The sequence below is a fragment of the Hylaeus volcanicus genome, chromosome 1 (genome assembly GCF_026283585.1).
Source record: "Hylaeus volcanicus isolate JK05 chromosome 1, UHH_iyHylVolc1.0_haploid, whole genome shotgun sequence".
In the NCBI taxonomy this organism is placed as follows: domain Eukaryota; kingdom Metazoa; phylum Arthropoda; class Insecta; order Hymenoptera; family Colletidae; genus Hylaeus; species Hylaeus volcanicus.
Window position 1 is genome coordinate 32,170,162 of NC_071976.1, and position 21,791 is coordinate 32,191,952.

Consider the following 21,791-nt stretch of genomic DNA (forward strand, 5'->3'; position numbering starts at 1 on the left):
TTTGAAAAACTATTTTGTTCAAAAAATCGATTTTTTAAAAATTGTACTTTCCGAAGCTTCGGATCTAAAAGTAAAAGGGATATTTTAATATTCATCGAAAAGAATTCCCCGAGGGAAAAATATATAAATAAGTGTTTCTACCATTACTTAATATCACCTAATTGGTTCCGTTTAAATATTCCCTCGCACTTCGACAAAAGAAATTCTCGAAAGGCCACCACTGTTCGACCACCCGAACCACTCACGCCTCCTTGGTTACCTACGAGAGTTACGACACGCTACTTTGGAAGATGGCTCCTAAAAAAACAAGAGGATAACAAGCAGCTCTCGTTAGTTTCGAACGAAAAACAAGTTCGGGAAGGAATAAATGTTTCGCCCGGATAATACACACCCGCGTGCCAGAAGCAGAAACTTTTGAAACGCGCGCTTCCACTACAATTAATTTTTAAAGAGCCATGAATATTACACGTTTACCAAGCCGTTGTAACCCCTTAAATTCGCGCATCAGGGACGGTGTTTCGCGTACGCCCGGCACAAAGAGAGAGCAGAATCAAGTTTTACGATGCAGCTCTCTAACTCTTACAATTAGCGACGCGTTTCAACGTTGAAATCCGCGGCTCGCGTGTTTGTCGGATAACGCTACTCGTAACGCGTGACAAGCTTTTTCGAGTCGAAGCTCGCGAACAACCCCGGCTGGAAAAAAAAAAACGACGGGATTCTCAAAGCTTTGAGCCACCGGTGTGCGCGATTCCGTGGAAACCGTTGCACCGGGCCGCAAACTAAATTATTCGTTTCTATTCGGGCACAAAGGTGGTTAAATTGTCCAGTTCATGCTCGAGACACGCGAAAACAGAATCACCGAGTATCGATATTTTTACGAATTTCTCCGTGAAAGAGAGAAAGAGATCCTCTGGAAACGTCAAGAGTCACCGCAAGGCGCGAATAAATGCAAGGGACCTTGGATTTTAAATCAATTTGCCAGAATGATATGCATCGGAAAAAAAAAATATTTAGCACCGCGAAAGCTCTGCATCTGACTGCAAGCACGAGTCGAGAGGCGTAACTGCTGCGAGAGTCAAAAGAAACGGATTTTTGTTTGCTTAACCTTTTATAGAGCAGAGCTCCCTGGGCATTTTTTTTTTTGTCATAATCAAAAATACAAAATTCCCGCCCCTTTCTTAGTGGTAACAATAAATACCAGTGACCTATAAAGCGTTAAATAACACTTCAGTGTCTTAAATAATTAAAGTCGATCTAACGCTGCCTGCCTTAACTCCTTCAAACGGATCTCCCATTAAGTTAAACATTTCCAACAAAAAAGTATTGATAAATCCAAGGTGTAACGCGCCCTAAATGCGGGTGGGATTTAATTAGAAAATGGGAAGTGCTCGCAACGAAGGATTCGAGGCACCTTTCGAGGGGGTTGGATTTGATTGTCGTAAAATGTTTACCCTACGCGAAATCCACAGGAGGCACTCCTCCTGAGATGGCTCGTCAACCCCCCATCGTCTCGAGCTCGAGTCGAACAGCCGAGCGACTTCTCTCGCTCCGAAGGACTTTCCAAGGATTCTTTGGCCGCGATGAACGCTAGGTACACCCATTGAATTCGAAAAGGCCCTGCGGGGAGGATATAACTGCTTCGGAGAATTCTACCGTCGTTTTCGATTCCACGCTTCCCTCCCGGAAATTCAATAATTCCGATATTTTTAAACGGCCACTGCGTTGTCGATTTTCGATATCCCAAATCTGGTAAGTTCAACCTGTATTCAAGTTCACGTATTTCCACTCTGTGGGGAAACCAGGTTGGAAGTATAATCGTTAATTAGAAATCGATACTGACGAATTAATCCATTAACATGACTGATTGGATATCCAATGGAAACGTTTGAACGCTAATTAATTCGCGGGTATATAAACCGCGAAAAAATTGATTTTTCATCATTCGATTTTCTGAAATTATCTACAATCAATCCCATAAATATACCCCCGTATGTCGATTGAAGAAGCTTGACTAAATTAAATAATAGTTTCGATATTACGAAACATCATTCAGTAAGGGATCACAAAATCCACCCCGAAGTACCGTTCAAAGCGTCTCGAAAAAAATGTAAACCCCTCCCTCGAACCCCAATAAACGCACCCTTAAAAGTTCGTGCTTGTACTCGCGAAAGTTATCGCTACAAAAAAAAATCCAATAATCGTCGAAACAATCGCTCCTCGTAATGGGAATCCCTCCTTAAACCGTCTCCAGCGACCGGATCCAGCGCGAAACAATCTAGGCGGGCATAAGCGCTTAATTAACTTCTCGTTCGCATTGTTTATCGTCGAAATTGGAGGGAAATGTGCGAAACACGGACGCGGGAACAATTGAACGAGCCGATCGCGCACGCGGTTGAAAATTTCGAAGACCGACGCGCTTTTGTTCCCCTCCAGTTTGGCTCGAACGTACGGGCTTCCCTTTATCGTGCCCTATTTTCCATCGGCGCGCCGCTAATGTCCGAATAAAATTCGCCCCCGAGCCACGTCGACAAAGAGCGTTGCGCAACAAAGGACAAAAATTTTTTTCGCTCCCCGCGAGAAAAAGGAGAACGAGGGGTACGAGGGCCCTTACTGCGGATTTTAATTGCGCGCGGATACCCCTCAAACGGCTCCGATACGCGGCCGGAAAGACTTTTTCCGAAAAGAAACGAAGAATCGTATGAAAATCCGCGGCTGAAACGCGACGGAGTAAAACAAAGATACGCTTCGATCGCCACGGAACAGAGGCGAACTTCAGAGGCGACGACGTCGAATTAAAAACACGAGGGTTTACGTATACCGTGGATGGCCCATATACGGTGACGAGACACGCCTGTGTCAAGGAAACGGGAGACTTTTCTCCTCGCTTCCCGTGCCGCGCTGCTTTTTACAGCGATACGCTGAACATCCGAGGCGAGGTAAGCGCATAAACAATTTATCACGTACGCGAGCAACGCGTCGTTTCTCGAACATTCTCGCGATCAACGAACACAGGTGTATTCTTTTGGTGGAAACGTTTGGTGACGGAACTTTTGGCTTGTGTAGCAGCCAACAAAAGTGCCGTTATAATCTAAGAAGAAATGTGGAAATTTGGAAGAGGGAAACGAATAATAAGGGTTACTAAAAGGCAGACTAATAACAGGAGACCAAAGACGATGGTTGTGAGTAGACTGCGGATTTTTATGCATTTATAAGAAACTCGAATGTACGAGAAGCTAAAAAATGCACACAGTATGCAATAACGAGACGCTTTGAACAGTACTTCGGGGTGGATTTTGTGATCCTTTACTGCCGTACATGGTGATCAGTTCCTTTACAGTTTTATTATAGAAGTACCTAGGTTTCGAAGCTTCGGTATATATTACAAAATATACAGCCAGTCCTATAAATATTCGTACCCTCTACGTCTATTGAAGAAATTTGTTTAAATTAAATGGTAGAAATGATGTTTAGAAATGATGTTTCGTAACAGTATGAAAAAGATATCGAAAGTAAAGTTCATGTAATGTTTCCAGAGTAAAATCAAGCTCCTGTTTAGATTCGACTTTTGTAGGTGCGATCGGAATGATTTTATTTTGCATAAAGTACTGCAGTCTGGTTATAAGTTATACCTGGTATGTGATACCCTATAGGTACTCTATTATTAAATCAAGTATCAAGTTTATCACTAGCAACCAAGCTCATTCCATAATCGAAGAGCTAGAATAAAATAAAACAACGAACCGTCCCATTTTATTTATATCCATTACGAACCGGGAACTCCGTAACACAATAAAATCAATGTTTGTTGCAAACTAATGCGTCCGACTGCATTTGAATCGGTGCTCTGTTGACGCACCGTCTAAACGGGCCCATTGAATCTGAGTAAACGTGAACGTTGCGACTAAAGCTGTTTGCTAAATTGCAGATTCCATTAATGGGGTCGCTGTGACCAAACTTTGTTCCGTACACCATCGGTATACAAGGAAGAGCGGGTCTATTCTTGGAGGCGCGTACATAAGGATACTTCCGAGCAATTCAAGGCAAACGATATTGCCGTTCGGTATTTTAAATGAGAAGATCAGGTCCGAAGTTCATTCATGCTCCAACGCGTATCGATTCTCGCTATTTGCCTGATTCATAATTATCACCGCGGCTTCCGATAATATGTGGATGAATCTTCCACTTTTTTTTTTATGTATGTACGTATGTATGATTCATGAGATCGACGTTTCGACTCGTTGATTATCCACTAACTGAAAAGGATTTTTCCAGCGATGTTACTGAAAAACCTCATCTTTAATTGAGGTTTAAGTTTTCGTCGAAGAAGAACCACAGCAAGGCAATTTCCTAGGAAATTTGCTGTATCCAGACCATTTTGAAACATATCACTACAAAACTATTTATGGATAAAGTTCGATACATGTACCGCAAAATCATTCTGTTTAGGATCGTAATATGTATCTAAATCTTGGAAAAAAAATTCTTGAAAGGCCCTTTCGACGAACCTACGCGAAAAGAGTCACCTCGCCGAGGTAAACGAAATGTAGAGCAACAGTAAACAAATGTTGAAACGCGCAACATCTTCTGGGACACATGGATTCCCCAGGTGCATTGAATGGAACGGTTTCGTCCCCGTGAAAAGTAATTTTCCAGTCGTCGTGGAAACGTGAATCTGGCGCAACTTACTTGCAGGGGTCCCAAGTTAGGCCTCCGGGGCAATCCTCGTCCGTGAGAATGTCACACTCGAGGGGCGAGCACACACACGAAAGAGCCCTCGCGACCGCGATCGAGAGTACCACGATGCCCCCCAGCAACAGCAACGAGGCCCTCATTTTTCTCCACCCTTTCGATCTGCTACCCCCACACACCTTCCCGCTTCAGTCACCGTCCTCTGCCTCTCTTAGATTACTTCACTGCCGCGAAAACGTCCCCCGAAACGCTCAGTTCGTCGCGGAAGGACTCGCAGCCCTGTACATCTCAGCTCCGATTCGCCACCTGCGCACCACGACACGTGTTATCACCTTTCGCTGACGAACAGCGAATCACGATCTCGCGGGAGCGTTTATCGAGTGACCAGAATTCGACTCCAAACCACGGATGAAATAAATACAGAGATTTGTTGGGGAGGGGGATCAGATTGAAATTGTTGGGCTGAAACTCCTCTCGGAGTGAAAATTAACGAGCGAATACTGGAGCTCCTCGGAATAGTTGATTATTATTCTGTAGCGAGTTTTACTGTAATAGAGATTGAGGGGTACGACTTCTCTTCTTTTTTGCCAAATTTTTAGTTACGTAGCTGCATTCGACGCTAAAGCATCGATCGTTGGCATAAGGGTAGAACGGAATGATTCGAACCGAGGGGCATTCTTCTCAGCCGCCAATGGACACGCGAGACGTTTACAATGTGTGGGTGAAAGGTATCGTCACGTTCCAGCAACGGTTCCTGGAAATTCGAGCGTGTTTCATCGCGTATGTGCGCCACTGCGGCTGTTTCGCAGCGTCCGCGGCCTACCCTTGTAATTTAACCGCTGCAACGAGACCTGGCAAACTTTCTGACGCGTCGATAATCCCGCTCGACCCATCGATCCATGGGCGACGAGTGCTCGTCGGAGACGGGAAAATAAAGAATCTTATCTGGACGCGAATCTGGAACGAAACGCGGATCGTTCTACAGTCGCTTTTTTTAATAAAAATGGAAAAGTTCGTGCTCCGGGGATGAAATACTTCACAACGGAGAAACAAACATTGTTCGATCGAATAAATCGCGACGCGTCGGTTTCATTCGATATTTATTATTTGAATAAAATGTTGCCCGTCTCTCGCTGCGAGATTCGCGTGATCGGGCCTGTCGATCAGCGACTAAATAAATTATCGACGGCCGCCACGAATTACCCGCACGAACGCGTCGTGCTTTGTCTTTGCTTTTAACCCCGATACCCAGCTTCAATGAATATTATGTACTTTTTTAAAATGCGTCTCGTCGCTAATATGACGGAAGTTCTCGCGACTCGTATTATTTAGATCGTATTCGCAAACGTTCTCCATTCATTCTTATAACTATCATAGATTGGGTCAATAAGGTCTCTAGAGCGCAAGTGCGAACTTAAACTACGGATTTTGTTATTAGAATATATTTGAAAGTGGGCAAGATACGGGACCAAGGTGTCTATATGAACTTCAATACTCGTACTATAAAATCACTCTTTATTTTGGATTAAAATATATATTTATCCCTTGAAAAAAAAAATTACTTGAATTTGATAACATCTGATGTAGACTAGAACAAACTGTTAAAGGTTCTATTTATGGCATCAACCGTATTCCCCGAGTAATGGAATTAAATAAATCAAGAAGCTCCTCGATTTAACAGCTTCGATTGTCAATCCTAAGCAACAATTACTTAAATAGATCGCAAAATCCTTACGACATTTACAAACATGAATCCTTTATGTACTCGCGAGAGGGCTTACACATTCTTACGATATTTCCAACGCGATTTCGTTACGTAGTTTCACGAGAAAACACTTTAAAACCGGTGAGGGAGACTCACCCCTCGGAAACTTGTTCGAAACTTTGCATGCGGGGATATTTTTGGGTGAACTCCAGCGATATTATTCCCCAGTTCTGCCTGGGAGGTTCAAACGGATCGCTGGCTCCAACCCTCCCGGACCTGATTCTTTTTACATTATTTCCCCTGCATAAAGTGTTCCCCCGCGGTGTTTTAACATCGTTTGCATTTTAGACGGTATCTTAAATTTTGTCACGGCCATTTTTCACCATTTTCCGTCGTGCCTTCATAAATGCGCGAATAGTCGATTGTGTAACGTTCCCCGGCAACAACGCCGAGTATCCGAGTCGAAATGATCGGAAGAAAGAAAACGATTACAATGGGTGCATCGAGTGGGGAAAAAACAAAGGCAAAAGTGAGCTGGCGGTTTGAAAGGAGTCGAATGTTCTTTGTGATATCCTGCTGGGAGAAAATGTTAGGTAACTTGCTGGATGTTTGTTCGTCATTAATGGAACAATTACGTAGCGAATCTTCCTGTGCATTTACGAAGGAGAAACATTGACTAATAATAAAAGGGTAGCGAAAAATGCCTGAACGAATACCGTTGATATCTAAAACGCAAATAATACAAGAAACTAACGAAAAGTTATTCCTCCACGGGAGGTTGGTACCAGCTACCACCATATTCCAAGTCTCATTGACAAAACTGAGTACTGTTACAGATTATGGTGTCTTCACCTAAAATACTTCTTAAAGTATAAATACTGCAAAGTGTAAATACACCATTGTACATTTGCTACTGTTTTCTAGTGGAGCTACTTGTAAATATCATAAGAACGAGCTGAAGTATTCTTCCGATACTCGATGCCACTATGTAAGTATCTCGAGGACTCGTTGATCCGTTCTTCTCATAAATTCATTGGGCTGACGCTAACGAAAACACTCGAAAACCGAACCGATTGCACTCTTAACTCCGACTCATCAATTATGTAGCTGCAACGTTCCGACACCAAACCACCGATGCACTGCGGCGGTGCGGAATCATTTAAACCGCGTCTACCCCGTGGAGACATTCTTCTCGGCTGCCAATGATACGCGTCGAAGAATGCTTCGCCTTCTGGCTGTATTTCCCGACGGATGCATGGTAACAAGAATCGCGATGCACGTGCATAACAAAAGCACAACCGCGCTAGCGAGAACGGATTATCGATGGAGAGGTTACTTCTAGAAGTATCGTCTGGCGAGAAGACAAACTAACGATGAACCCTTTGTTGCGATAAATATTATTGAACGTGTTTGGTTCTATCGAGACGTTCGTCGTTCTTTTGTTTCGATGTTTCATTATTCATTCGTAATTAGATTGCAGATTTTAGAAGTAGTAAAGAAGACTTTCTATGCATAATGAATGTTGAATACATTCTACAATTAACACAATAAAATCGTTATTTCACCTCGCATAGGAGCACATACCTTTCCTTCGTGTTTAGCTTGTATTTATTATATTAATTTACATTTTATACGCATAAAGTCCGCAATCTATTCACGATTCTCCTGTCTAGCTCTGTTTATTATTTTTTTAACGATCGTTTTACTAAGGATTCCGCTACTTTGTCCCACTCTCGGGCGATCGAGCCGATCGATGGATCCTTTCCATCACCGAAACTTGGAAGGTTTCAGAGCTAGCAAACCACCCGACACCGCTCCCCTAACTGCCCCCGATTAACCCTTTCACTGCGGACAACTCCGACGCAAGACTTATCCACGCGTCGTGCATACACTCGACTCTCGTTTCATGGGGTAGTTTTTTTTTTTTTATGTACGATTCAGAAAGAGAGAACTCCATTTTCATCGCGCCAATTGTTTGCTCCGATACGATTTCGAAAATCAATCATTTCGAAAATGGTTCTCGCGCATACGTATTCGATGGAACATTGGCGATGTCGACAATCGATGGATGAAAATCGTGATAGAGAATCGCGATAAAGAAGCTGTGCGACAGAATACGTAGCTCGGTTTCCTTATTTACTTTGTCTCGCTAATGCGATTTTTTTCGGAGTACTCGTTTCTGTATGCCACGAATTCTTATTTACTTTCCAAACAGATCTCCAGAATGAATTTTCTCAGAGGACGGTCCTGTCACGCGAGTTAATGTAACTTAAAAAAAACACACGTATGCGTTATCCAGTTCTGTAAAATGAAAATTGAGTGTACAAACACGCTGAACGGTCATAGACGTTCGTAGTGAACATTGGACGGATGGAATTTTTGGCGTAAAGACCGATGCCGATCAGATGTTCAATTACGCTCTTCGAAGGACGCTACATGACTCGAGCTGCGCGCGACAACACGTTTTGGAGTTTCCCTGGTCTTCTCGATAAACGAAAAAAAAAAAAAAAAACGCTCCCGCGGAGGGTCGAACATATTTACAAGAATTTTCGCAGCGTAGGATCGCATAGTAATTCCAATGGGAAACGCGGTGTGATATAGTATATCCTTCGGTTCCTGCGCGACGTTTTCTCTCTCACGCTCGCGGTAACATATCGCGCACGGCAGCTCGACGCTTGCCAAAACCGTTTCCCGACCGCGACCAGTACGCGACGCGCTCTATGTTCAAGACGAACGTGCACTGGTGGACGAATAGCGTCTACGAAGCGGCGTCGACCGCCTCGACGGGCCGCGTCGGCGCCCTGACGCCCTTGTGCCCGTGCCTTCTTTCCCCACGGGCACGTTTCTTCCCCCACGATTGTTCCACGGGGAGGAACCGACGGGATTCTTTCACCATGATTACTTTTTAACCCTTTCAGGTCTATAGAGACACATATTTTCAACGAAAACCAAAGGTGGACCATGGATGCATATATGCGCCCCATATGCTAGCTATTATTCTATCAGGGGTCGTTTCTCTATCTCGTCGATTAGTCTGTGTCATTGACACACGATTATGTTCGCGAAAATGTTGGTAGAAAGTTTTGCAAATTTTTACAAATTTTTGCAAGGGATGGAAATTTGAACTCGCAAATACACCCCGCTAGTAATAATGTTCTTATTTTCTCAATCTACTAGTAATGTTTTTATGCGACTAGTTATTGAGTATCAGGGCCGGCGCAAGGTAGGTTCAGCGCGTTCGCCAGAACTCGGCCCCGCGTTTTAAAAGACCCCGCGGTCTACGAAAATTACTGAATTAAAAGGTACCGATTTCGATGAACTTTTTACAGACCGATGATACCATTAACAAATGGAAGCAATTTTTGCTGAGATGCAAGACATTTTTTTAGGAGCGATGATTAAATTGAAAGAAATGACAAAAATCATCAAAGTATTATTATCTGTAAATAATTGTAATTGTAATTTGTAAATAATTGTAAATAAATCATTCCTCGTTGTAAAATTGAAGTGTAGGATTCGAATGTGAATTCAGGCCCCGCAAAAGGTCACGCCGGCCCTGTTGAGTATAGAGGCGTGGATACTATATTAATTTAGGTTAAATGGTTGGTTAATTTATTTTCTAGTTGAGGTATATTTTCGATTATAAGGTTTTTAATTGAATAACTAACTCCTTGCAGTCGGAGTCCTCGTAAAAAATACAAACTTTTTCATGACTTGAAAGTGTTTCAGGACAAGTGAAAAGTAAAGAGTTCATTATTTTTTTTGTTTAGTTCAGTTTATATTAATAATAATAAAAGAGAATCTAATTATTTTACAAGACTTGAAATGGTCAATGCATAAAGCCACGTGGGATTTAGCACACTGACAAAATACACGGAGACTAATAGCTCGAATAATATAACTTATAACACGTAATTTATTATAACGATATTTATATCGAGAAGCATGGAAGCCGTTTATAATTCGGCAAAAATATGTTTTCAAAGTAATAAAAGACGTTTTTAAAGTAATAAAGGGGAGCATTAAAATAGCAAGCGAAATTAAAAAATGTTCATTTTCGTTTTCCCAAGCCCCATCAAGTATAATCTCGCTCTGAAAAAATCCATTAATTTCATTTTTGTAGCTGTTTCGAAATAGAACGACGTTTTAATAGTCCCGCATTACCCAGTGAGCAACGTGTGCGATTATGAATTACTGTAAAGGGGACGTGAACGACAATGAATTACAGACGCGTGCTCGGCATTAAATCGAGATGGTTGTGTAATTGAATTTGTAATTGAATTTGGACACACTCTGTAGGATAAGTAAATGTCACGATACATTCGGTCTCGAATACCTTCCTTCCATAGCAATTTAGATACAGACAGAGAGAAGGGCAATTTGTAATTTGCCTAGAGCAGACGAGAAAATATCTTAGATGTCGCTTCTTCCCATAGAAACTAACGTGGAAGAATTATTGAAGGCACGACTGTTTAATCGATCGAGTAATTTATCTGAGACATCTACAAATATTTTTTGCATTGTTACCGACTGCCCTACAAGTCGACTAATGGTAACAAAGTGCCTGACTTTAAGTAAACGATTTACCATGAGGGGGCGCTTCATGGAAAGAAAAACATTTTTCAAATATATCTATATACAATAAGAATGAAACCCTGACTGATTACAATTAATGTCCAGGCTAAACCCTTGAATCTAAAAACCTGAAATTTTGCACAGAGGTTTCCTTTATGATGTATACAAGGAATAAGAAAAGACATTTCGACGTAAGATAAATAGTGTTCCACGCGAATGAAACCGCGGGGCACAGCTAGTAAAGAACAATGGTGCCAACTTGAGCATCGACTTCCGGTACATTTCCCTCCAATAATCCACGGACCAATCAGCGATCGACAATGCCGCTTCACATGAATAGTGAAGTGGTTTTCAGTTTGGGCAGCACATTCAACGGTGTATTTGAGGTTACGTACATCGTTGCTTGTGATAAATAGAAAACATCTAATAATAAAACAGATATGTAACATCAAAATGCAGTATTTATTAGAATTTAAGTTATTTTAATTATCTCGCGAGAGATTTGTAATAAACATCTTGTTATTAACGTGAATTGATGCGTCTGAAATGGAGGCACCCGCAGTAGAGAGTTTACCGTAAGTAAATATTACCTTGTTTTATTGTCTCAATGCGAAAAATGAAGATTTTATTATTCGTTAATAATCGATCCTGTGCTTACGATGGCTGTCATCGTATGAAAATTATCTCTTTCAGTTATTGTAAAGAATTATGGGTCTTAATATCGGATACGGTATGCCGGTGCGAGAGACAACTCGTAGAAGATGAAATTAAAAAGGAAACGAAACTTCTCAAAGAGGGTCTTTTATTTTTTAAACCATATACAGAAGCATCCCTGCAGAACATACCCAAAAACGATCCTTCGCCGCGAATGTACGAATTAATTAGCAAGCTTGCTCCTCTTTTGGTATGTATTACTAAATTTATAATGACTTCCCGTTGTTTAAATACTCTAACAACCAGTTTATTCATTTTTCTAGAATTTGGATGCTACAATTACCTGGGATCTAGTTTGTAATTTCATAAAATATGAATATCGCAATTGCACAGAAACATTTGCATCTCAACTCGTAGATTTCACTTCGATGAAAGCATTGATTGACGACATATGGAACTTTTACTACTCAGAAAGAATGTCCTTGATAAAGTGCCTTAAACTTATGGTCGAATATAAAGACAACGAACATCGTTACCAGAAGGAGTTTGCAAAATTTTTCGATAATGTTTTATTTGGAACGTTACTGGAGTCTATCCAAAAACAAATAGAAATGTTGAAAACGGTGAACCCACCTGTTAGGTCGCAGTTATGTACAGAAGAGTACTTACACAGACTATATAATAGCAGTCTTATCGAAATGAGGGAACTGCTTCACATATTAACTGTCATCATTCACGATATACATATCGCGGATACGGCATTCTTGAAACTCTACGAAAGCATCGGGGTTGGTATCATGCTACAAAAATAAATCTGTTCACAACGATATACTATTGTTACTTAACAGATTCGATGATTTTATAGGGAAAACCAAAACGCTTAGCAAGTACAAAAAGTCACGAAGATAAGAAAGCAATTGCCAGGAAAATCGAAGAAATACATTACAGTCAAGCAGCCCTATTTTTAGTAGCGTTAGATGCCAGAAAACAGTAAGTTTTTTGTATCCTTTTCTGAAATCCACCATAATTAAAACGATAACGATACACTTTTTTACAGCATCGACATGGAAGACTGGGTACTGAGCGTGAGAAATAGCATGCAAGAAACTTTTGAGCACAAATGCATTCGCGATAGTTCCCCCCAAGACAGTCCACTGCTTCTATCGTGGATGCTAGCAAATTACGCGATCGATCCAGAAAATGTCGATACATTGAACAGATTCAAACCATTTGGAATCAAAGCCATACAACTTAACGTCTTCCATTATTTGCACGACCTAATGAATACCGAAATGGTCTGTGAAAAGACTCATTATGCCGAAGTTGTGCACAGTAGCGTGTACAATCTCCTCACCTTGGTGTGTGCTTTCGTCGACGAAGAAAAATTGAGCGCGCTGCATGGTATCTTTGATGCCGTTGCTGCTACGATTCAATTTCCTAAAACGGCAGCACGGTTTTGGGAAGAACGTAACGACGGTTTATGGTTGATCTACAAATTCGCAGCTGAACAATTCCCATACGAATTCGAACCATTAACAAACATTGCAATTGGTTTGGCGAGTGCGTCCGAGACTAGTGCCAAAACAATCGCGGAGGAACTGGACAATCTCCAGTCATTGACACTGGAAGTACCTCGGCAGCGAGATCATAACAAAACATTCAAACCATACGAACAAGAATGCACGATTCACAAAAACTCGTACACAATATCGGAAAATTGTTTCCGCGAAAACATACGCATACTATCGAGTGAACGCGAAGTGGTGATATTTCGGCAAAAAGCGTGTTATTGGGACGCTTTGCATCACAAGATAGAACAGCTTTTCTCTCAAGCAGGCGGTGGAAACACAAACATCAACAAGATGACTAAAAATTTGCCCGAAATTGTTTCACAGGGCCTGAAGTTATTAAAGACAGTAATTAAGTACATAGGGATACCGCAAAGTATGGTCATTCCAACGGAACTGAGCTTTGAAATCATCAACAGATTTTCCTATCCAGTGTTACCCGAGGACAAAATGTACATATACAAGATCGTAGCCGCGTGCATCAGCATTTCGTCCGAACTCGTCCTAGAGTATCCCGAAGAAATCCTTTCTCGAATGCGCGCAGGTGTCTACCCAAGGTTCAACAACCGGTATCAGAAGACATTGGACTTCGCGGAAGCAGTTTCGTTCGACGGCGGTATAATCGCTTCCTGGTTATCCTCCATAGAGACGATCGCTCATTCTTATCCGATTTTGAACGCGTACTTGGACATCCTGTCCAAATATTTAATCAGGAAGTACAACGAAGAAGCTTTATACACGGTAGAGATACCAGGTATGGTGTTTCTACTGCAGGGCGTTTTGCCAAAATTGGATTCCTGGTATTTCAATTCGGACGCGGAGAGGACCGACCTGTGGTTGAAGAGCATGTTTTGTCTTCACAGAGCTCTCGAGTCTAGCTTATCGAAAGAAGACATACGTAACGAATTACAACTGGTCGTCGCATACAGTTTACTGTATCTGGAACCGAGACACGCGTTGCTAAAATTAATCCGCACCGGTGAACGTACTTTGCACAATAAAATGATGGCGGAGACGGATTGGATTCGCGGGAAAGGATTCAAGGCGATCAAAAGCGTACAGTTGGCTCTGTCGGTGGTGAACAGATTGCTGATCTTCCGAAAATCGTTGGGTCTAGAGACTGGAAATAGATCACCGTTGGAAGCCGCCTTGTACTCTTCACCTCGCGTACCCAACGGTCTTTTAATAGTACCCACGATCGTTAATTATCTCTACGTCTGGTTTAGCCCGCCATTGCAGGCGATGGCCGTTAGACTGCTGAAAAAATTCGCCGAAGGATCGTCTATGTCTCTGCTCGTTTGCATGGGTATGGACGGTACAGCTATCCGAGAAACCTTTGCCTCTCGTAGAGGACTAATGTCGCCCACTTGCGTGCCAGATGTTAAAGTCGCCATCCTCGAGCTAGTCGCGGTTTGCCTGGAAAAACAACCAGGCTTGACGGAAGCACTCTTCAACATCGTGCACCCAGCGGAATGCAAACGGATCTTTCCACGATCGGTGGAGGAGTTCTTCACGGAGGGATGCAGGCAATTTCTGGTGAAATACATGAATCGAATCTACGAAAAGGAGGACATTGTGTGCGACAAATTGTATAACAGCACGATGGCGCTGTTGCGGGCGATGTGGTATCACAGGAACGAAATTCTTGTTAATTTCTTCCGAAAACGAGAAAAATTCTGGACTCACCTGTTTGCTCCGCTTTTCAGAGACCTGGTGCCAGGAGCGAAAGGTTACTCCCACCTGTTGGATATAATTACCTTGGAGCTGTTCAAGAGCTCCGTGCTTGAGGATGACTTCTCGATGAACCTGAGAAAATTTATGGACAAGTCGAAAGATTACTGGAAGAAACTGGCGATCTACATACTCGAAGATGCGCATCCTGAAAGCGAGAGATCGAGTAATTACGAGAAACAAGACACGAGTATCATTTATTCGCAGTATGAAAGTAATTTAGAATCATGGTACAACTTTATCGTCACGTTAACCGACGAAAGAATCGCAACCAACTATCCGGTGAACGTGATCCAAGCGCAATTAATAACGCAACGTTCGTTGGAATCGTTGCTAGAACGAGTGAAACAATCGCACGATCTTGGTAGCAGGAAAATTACAATGTTGCTAGCTTCTTTGTCCCTGCGATGTATTACTTCTTGGAAACAGATGTGCGTGGACGACTCGAGAATCTTCAAGACGGGCTTGACGCAGCTGATGCAAGAGGTAGCCCAAGCCTATCGCAGTTATGGAAAATCGTTGCGTCAGACGCTAATGTCTTTGCTCCTCGGGTGTGTACAGTGTGTGAAGAGCACTTTGCGCGAGGATGCGACGAGCCTCGAGTATCTGTTAGCACATTCTTGTACGATCGCCGCGTGCGAATTGGAGGAACTGAGGGAAGCAGCCGTTCAATTCATGAAACGAAGCCAACGGCAACCTATCGAACGAACGGTGGACGAGAAGGGAACCATTGGCAGCGTGACGGTGCAAAAGAACGTCGATGAAAGCAACGCCGAAACTCTTCGTGGAATTCGGGAGAGCTTGCCCGCCACCCTGGCCGTTTGCATGGTCACGCAGCTGTTGCGTTCCTACGTAGAACGAAGCTCTCTAGCGAAACACTATCGGAAGTCTGGATGCATGCAACTTCGACTAATGATACCCGAGTTGATGACCTGCATCGGCATCACGCTGCAGAAGTATCCCTATCTAAGGTTCAGCACAGCCGCGCTGAACCTACTCAACTTAATCATTCGTTCGCCGTACACTCTGCACCCCATCAACGACAAAGACATCGCCAATCTATGGCTAAGCCTAATCCCGCCCGCGGACATCGGTAACAGCATGTTGGACTCCCTGTACGACGACTGTACAAACGGAAAATGGCGTTGCCAGGATTGGTGGCCGCTGTACACCCTTGGCCTTGAATTCCTCACTGGTCTCGTGACCAGAGAAGCGCCCACAATGTACATAAAGTCCATCGTAATGTTCCTCAACTCCCACGAGTATCAGCTGATGGTAGCCTCGACGTTGCTCAGACATACAGCAGACCTACTGGCTGCAGACCTGGTGCAGTCCCTCGTCGCCCTCATTCACATCATGGCCACATCGCCATACATTTGGAACGCGATAGAAAAGAACGTCTGCGAGACTCTGATCAAATGCATGTACCTGGCGTACGACAACACGGTGAACTTGCTACTGCGCCCGCGGATCCTCAAGTTCATTATCGACGGAATCAGCATGGAAAACGCCGAGGAGCTGGAATCTTGCGACAAACGATCGCCCAGTGGCGAACTGAGACTGCTGGTCAACAAGCTGATCGTTATAAACACCACCTGCGCGCTCACCTTCGTTCACTTCTCACCGAGACTGAACACCCTGGTGGACACTATATACACGCAAGACTTCTGGTACACGCCGATGGCGGAGATGAACTTTGGCCCGCCTCTGATGAGCATGATCTCTGGTCCACGGTTAACCTACGGTACGATCATTAGCTCGACGCAGCTGTTCACGCAGGCGCTTCACTCTAGGTCTCAACCGATGAATTCCTCGTCAGGGTCGTTTGGTGGACAATCAGACAAAATGGATTCTGCCAAGAGAGAATGGGAGCACGCCACGCCAGAGGACAGGAGAATGCATTCGAGCAAAGATTTGAGAAGGATCATCCACGCAGCTTCAGGGTCAGCTTCGAGGTCTAACGTGGGTGGGGAATTTTTAGTGTACGTCAGTGGTCTTGACGTGACGGTGCCTCTACTGAGCAGCCCAAGACTCGTCAGGAGACCCTACGATCCTCTCATTTGCGAGAACACTATCCTCTCGAGAGCAACGGCTTTGACCAGCGGCAGACACGTGACCAAAGGGAGCGGACCAACTACTGGAACCAATGGTAGCAGCCCCGTCGTGGCTAAATATCAGAAGTTCAGTGATCCTTGGTTCGAGTCTATGGACGAAAACAACACGAGATTAGCGCTCGAGATCAATCTCGTGTTAATATTGTGCCAAGCCTTGGAAGGTGTGAGGAGTCCCAGAATCGCTCTCAGAGACCGTCAACTGATAGCGCGCGAAACGGTGACGGAGTTGGGAGTTTTCTTCGATTTTCTCGAACACCTAGGCACGCCTGACAATTGGCCAGTCGAAGGATCGTTGATCAACGCTGGTACCAAAAGCGTGAGAACAATCGATCAGCCATTTGATCCGAAGCAAAGCATTTTACCAGCGAGATTGAAGGAGTCTGAACGCGGTAGATTGGAAGATAAAGTTTTCACTACGGGACGGTTCCCGATCAATATCAGTAACGTACAATTTTTGCCATTAATGGGTAAATTGCTTAAAACCGTCGTGGAATCTTTGGATTTAACGCAGTACCGATAGCGACGATTGTATTTCGTAATGGAGCACATCGTGTGTGCTTTAAATGAAGACAAAGGAAAGGTGGATGAGGAAACGAAACAGAAGACAAAATTCGGTAGTGTACAAACAAAAAAATAAAGATTTATAATTTGGTGTACGTTGGAATTCTTAATAAAGTAACGATTTTTATTATAGTTTTTCGTGCTTGGTATCGTATAAAGGATAAAAAAAGTTTGATGAAAAGAATAAATCGAGGGTGATTGCCGTCGACACTATAAAAGTGTCCAACGAACGATATTCGTATCGATCTTTAAAGACACTTGGACACTTTCGATGCTTCCTCGATACAAATAAAAGAAGGAACAAGTTTTCAGCGAATCTCATTTAATTTAAACATGTCAAACGATTATCGAGAGATCTTACTTCGTCTGATTCATGTGACCGCATCGTGGAACTGGATTTTTGTACAGTTAGCACTCAGACACGTGATAAGATAACGTTAACGGTTACCCTTTATAAATTTCCCCCGGTGTTACAATTCTGTGATGGCAATTGATCGTTTGTTCGCTTGGATAACACTTAAACGTTTATAAATCTGAAAACGCGAATGGATGTAAATAATTTAAACTCATGTTTCTTCGTTAAACTTTATCTACGGATAACGATAGAGATAGTTATCGAAAAGTAGAAAGCAGAAAATGGAAAAAGCTTAGCAATTCGTGTCCACATGCGACTTACCATTCGACTGTTTCTTATTTCTTTTTCCTTTTTTTTTCAGTTAACTAACGTACTTTTAATACCTCTCTGTTCATTTAGCGAAAGAAATCTCCTTTCGCTGCCGCGATCGATAGTCATACTACGATACAGTATAAAAATATAATTCGTGATATTAACGAATATTATATGTTACGATGATAGCGGTGACGCGATCGATGAGTTGAACGCGTCGCGCATTGACATTTGACGCCTTCCAGGCTGGAAACCCGAAGGTCGCATTTGACGCTAAGGAGGCAAATGAGGTAAAATGTTCTCTGGCGATGGTGAATCGTGGGAATCGTTGCTTCTCGACGTCGCTCGCGAATGATAAAAATTATTCGAGGTAACAGATGTGACGACGGAACTGGTTGTAACCGTGCTCGCGATTCCAACGGCCGTAACTGTCGGGGTGGTGCTGGCTGTTGTCGTATTGATGGTGATCGTCGTCACGATGGAGGAGGTAGAATTACTCCGAGATGTCAAGTTCGGCCAAGCGTGTGAAATAGTACAGCTGGTGTCGGACACTGGACAGTCCGAATGTCGAGTCGACGGAGTACAATACGCGGGTGTTGTCAATGGAGTTGAAACCGAACCTGAAGGTGAAACGGTGGCAGTGGCTGTCGTTGACGGCGGTGGAGGTGGAGGTGGAGGTGGCGGTGGGGGTGGTGTTGGTCCATTGAGATCCGCTAAAGGATCGACCGCAGCACTATCCCATGGTTCCGTAGCTTTTGATTCATCGTTATTCGCAACGCTGGGGGTTGACCTTTGTCGCTTGGCGTCACCGTACAATAAACAATGAACATTCGGTGAACTGCTGCGATCGCGAACACCCTCCTGCTCCTCCAGGAATCGGTCCATATAGTCCCTGCTTACGATTCAATGGTCTTGTCATACTTCAATTTTTCAATCATGATACGATGAAAAATGTAAATAAAAGAGACAGACTAAACGGTGCTATATTTCTGGATAGAGAAAATACTCACGTGATGCCAGGATGCAAGGCATACTTCTTCTTTTCTAAACGAGCCTTGAACGTAAATATATCGTGACGCTCCGTTTTCTTCCACAGGTAATAAAATTGCACTAACTCCCCAACAGATCGCGTTCTGACCTGTAACAGTAATAAAAATAATAGCAACGTTACTTAGAATTATTTCCCATTCTTCGAGAAAATACTAAGTACCATTCGCACCTTGTTCTTTTGTATCAGATGAAAATCTTTCCCGTAACTTCGCAATCCAGACTCAAAATTATGACATTCCTCTTCCGACCAAAGGCTAACTGCATCCGTAGGCGGCACAACGTTCATTCTACGTCTTCTTAAAGCTTCTTCAAGATTGTAACCACATTGTAGCAATAGATACAATGCTTGCTCGTCGTCTCTAATGTGAGATCCTGTAGGTAGAGAACCGCCTTTTACAGCTGGTAACTGTGCCCGTTCTAAAAATTCTTCGGTTTCTTCTTCAGGTATATGGCTGGGATCCCATAACATTTTGTCCTCGTTTTCGTAAGGTAATGCGTCATCGTAACGACAAAGACCTTCCGGTATAGCTGCTTGATAATCGCTACCAACCATGATTGTCTTCTTCCAATCCTCTTCATCTGGACTATAATCGCAATCGTCTTCTTCCTCCTCGCTCTGTGGTCGTGATACGCTTCGCAGTAACCTTGAAGTACCACTGCCTATACCGCTGCTAATTATTCCATCTTCTCCTCCGTCTACCGTGCCACTTCCGACGCTACCTTCTACTCCGGTAACAGTATTATCGTCTGTTGTACAGCTTCCAAGTCCAGTTATACTGCTACACTTAGCGGAAACAGTACTTCCTATCGTTGTAGTCGTTCTTGCATTTTCATTGTTACTACAGCCATCGATCATAGAACATTCTTCAGCTTCACCTTCTTCATCGTCGTCATCATCGTCGTGAATCCTATGTCGTCTACTATTGTCTCCAGTACCTACGCTACTGGCACCGCTTCCTTTTATCGTTGATCCTGATACCAAGGACGTCGAATCTTTTCCTTTCACCAACATTTCTGTATAAAATTGTTTGAGATCTGGCTCGTTACTAGTTGCGTCTGCTTCGTCATCGTCGTCGTCGTCGTCCGCATCATTGTCACCCTTATCCGAATACTGTCCTTCGACTTCCGGATCACCGCTTCCAGATGGAATTAACATTCGATCCGAACTGTTCGAATTTTCCGTCGACGGATCTCCGTATCCGTACATTGCAAGTAGATCTTTTAGTGGCATATCACCTTCCTGAAAGAAGACAAGAACACAAATGATCATCAAGCCGGATATAACAAATAGACTAAACATACGAATCTCACTACAAGAACGCACTTTGAGTCCAAAGTGTTGTAGAAACTTATCATAATTGTAATTATTTATGGGCTTGATTTTTTCATTTCACAGGCTTGATCCTAGAATAGTTGGGATCAGAATCTTGTTACAAAGTGAACATCGTATATATTAAAGTTTTTGCTCAGACATCGCAGAATTATACCTTTTGCAAGTTGGACAACTCGTTGTGAGAATCTTCACTACCTTCTAAAGCTTCTTCTTCGTCTAAAGTGCGTTCATCGTCAAAATCATTTACCATCGTTTCTGTAGCTGAACCCATTTCATAATCTCGATCTGCCCTATAAAATATTAAATATTTAAAATTTCATTCGTTTTTTTGGGTAATTGTTAATTGCAAAAATGGTAATGATCGATGTAGATCCACGTATACTAACATGTTTATATCTTTTGGAGTAATCAGCATAGAAACATATCGTGTAGATATTAGAATTATATATCTAATATGTGCACAGGGCGATATGCACCATTAGAATGTTGAAAGAGGTTGTCCTTAAACTACCTGAATTGTACATGTTGTTTCATGTAATCAATGTAACGTATCGAGAGGATATAATATGCAATTTACGACGCATACCTAACCTTAATTTGTTATGACTCGTACAGAGTTTATAGCTACAGTAACAACTCATATTTCGATAAACAATATTAAGTACGTCTTAAAGTCTTTTGTTATCGGCACTTCATACTATACTAAATTTCACTTCACCTCACTACAAATCTTTTTAATTTCAATGTCGTATATCTTCACAAAGAATGGTAAATTTTTCAGCGCAAATACTTGATAATACATCCAACATTCTTCTAAGACACAATTTTAACTGATTAAAAATCCATTTGAACCGTTTTAACAGAGATAACACAAAGTTATTATAAACTTTAAGAAAATTAGTCGAAACACACACAATACATTATTTATATTCATCGAATGTATCATTACACTCCTGCTGCAGCATTCTAAAAAGCGGGAAAGCCATGGAATCATTGGGTGCATCCAGAAAGCCCACCATAAAGACGCTCCTGAGCAAGTTTTTGTATTAGTGGCGCCATCCGTGGGAAAACGCTCAAGTTGGTAGTGAAAATAGTTTCTAATGTGTTTTCTAGATGGCGCCACTAACTAAAGGGCTTAGTAATT

At 42.6% G+C, this 21,791-nt stretch overlaps 3 protein-coding genes across 9 annotated transcripts in view; 1 reads left to right on the forward strand and 2 right to left on the reverse strand.

The window, feature by feature from the left end:
- LOC128880699 (cysteine-rich motor neuron 1 protein) overlaps positions 1-9,402 on the reverse strand; it is a 242,119-nt gene extending 232,717 nt beyond the window's left edge. For both annotated transcript variants that reach the window (XM_054131050.1, XM_054131040.1), the window contains exons 1-2: positions 8,936-9,402; positions 4,687-4,995 (exon numbers count right to left, since the gene is read on the reverse strand). In XM_054131050.1, the coding sequence (XP_053987025.1) occupies positions 4,687-4,832 (146 nt within the window). In that variant the 5' untranslated portion in view covers positions 4,833-4,995; positions 8,936-9,402. The remainder of the gene's footprint in view (positions 1-4,686; positions 4,996-8,935) is intronic.
- A 1,927-nt stretch (positions 9,403-11,329) lies between these two features.
- Positions 11,330-17,865, forward strand: LOC128874088 (nucleoporin Nup188). The gene is made up of 6 exons (XM_054118412.1): positions 11,330-11,544; positions 11,663-11,873; positions 11,947-12,411; positions 12,489-12,613; positions 12,681-17,650; positions 17,731-17,865. Exons 1-5 carry the CDS (start codon positions 11,516-11,518, stop codon positions 17,554-17,556), a joined length of 5,706 nt encoding a protein of 1,901 aa, XP_053974387.1. The 5' UTR covers positions 11,330-11,515; the 3' UTR covers positions 17,557-17,650; positions 17,731-17,865.
- LOC128874094 (mesoderm induction early response protein 1) lies at positions 17,701-21,617 on the reverse strand. 6 transcript variants are annotated; one of them, XM_054118443.1, is made up of 6 exons: positions 21,239-21,617; positions 21,034-21,158; positions 20,802-20,937; positions 19,484-20,554; positions 19,275-19,402; positions 17,701-19,159 (listed from the first exon to the last, which is right to left on the reverse strand). In XM_054118443.1, exons 2-6 carry the CDS (start codon positions 21,060-21,062, stop codon positions 18,538-18,540), a joined length of 1,986 nt encoding a protein of 661 aa, XP_053974418.1. In that variant the 5' UTR covers positions 21,063-21,158; positions 21,239-21,617; the 3' UTR covers positions 17,701-18,537. The 6 variants fall into 6 exon arrangements, with proteins under 6 accessions (XP_053974418.1, XP_053974408.1, XP_053974430.1 ...); XM_054118433.1 differs by having other exon boundaries at positions 21,234-21,617; XM_054118455.1 differs by having other exon boundaries at positions 20,802-20,932; positions 21,034-21,617.
- Positions 21,618-21,791: the final 174 nt, after the last annotated feature.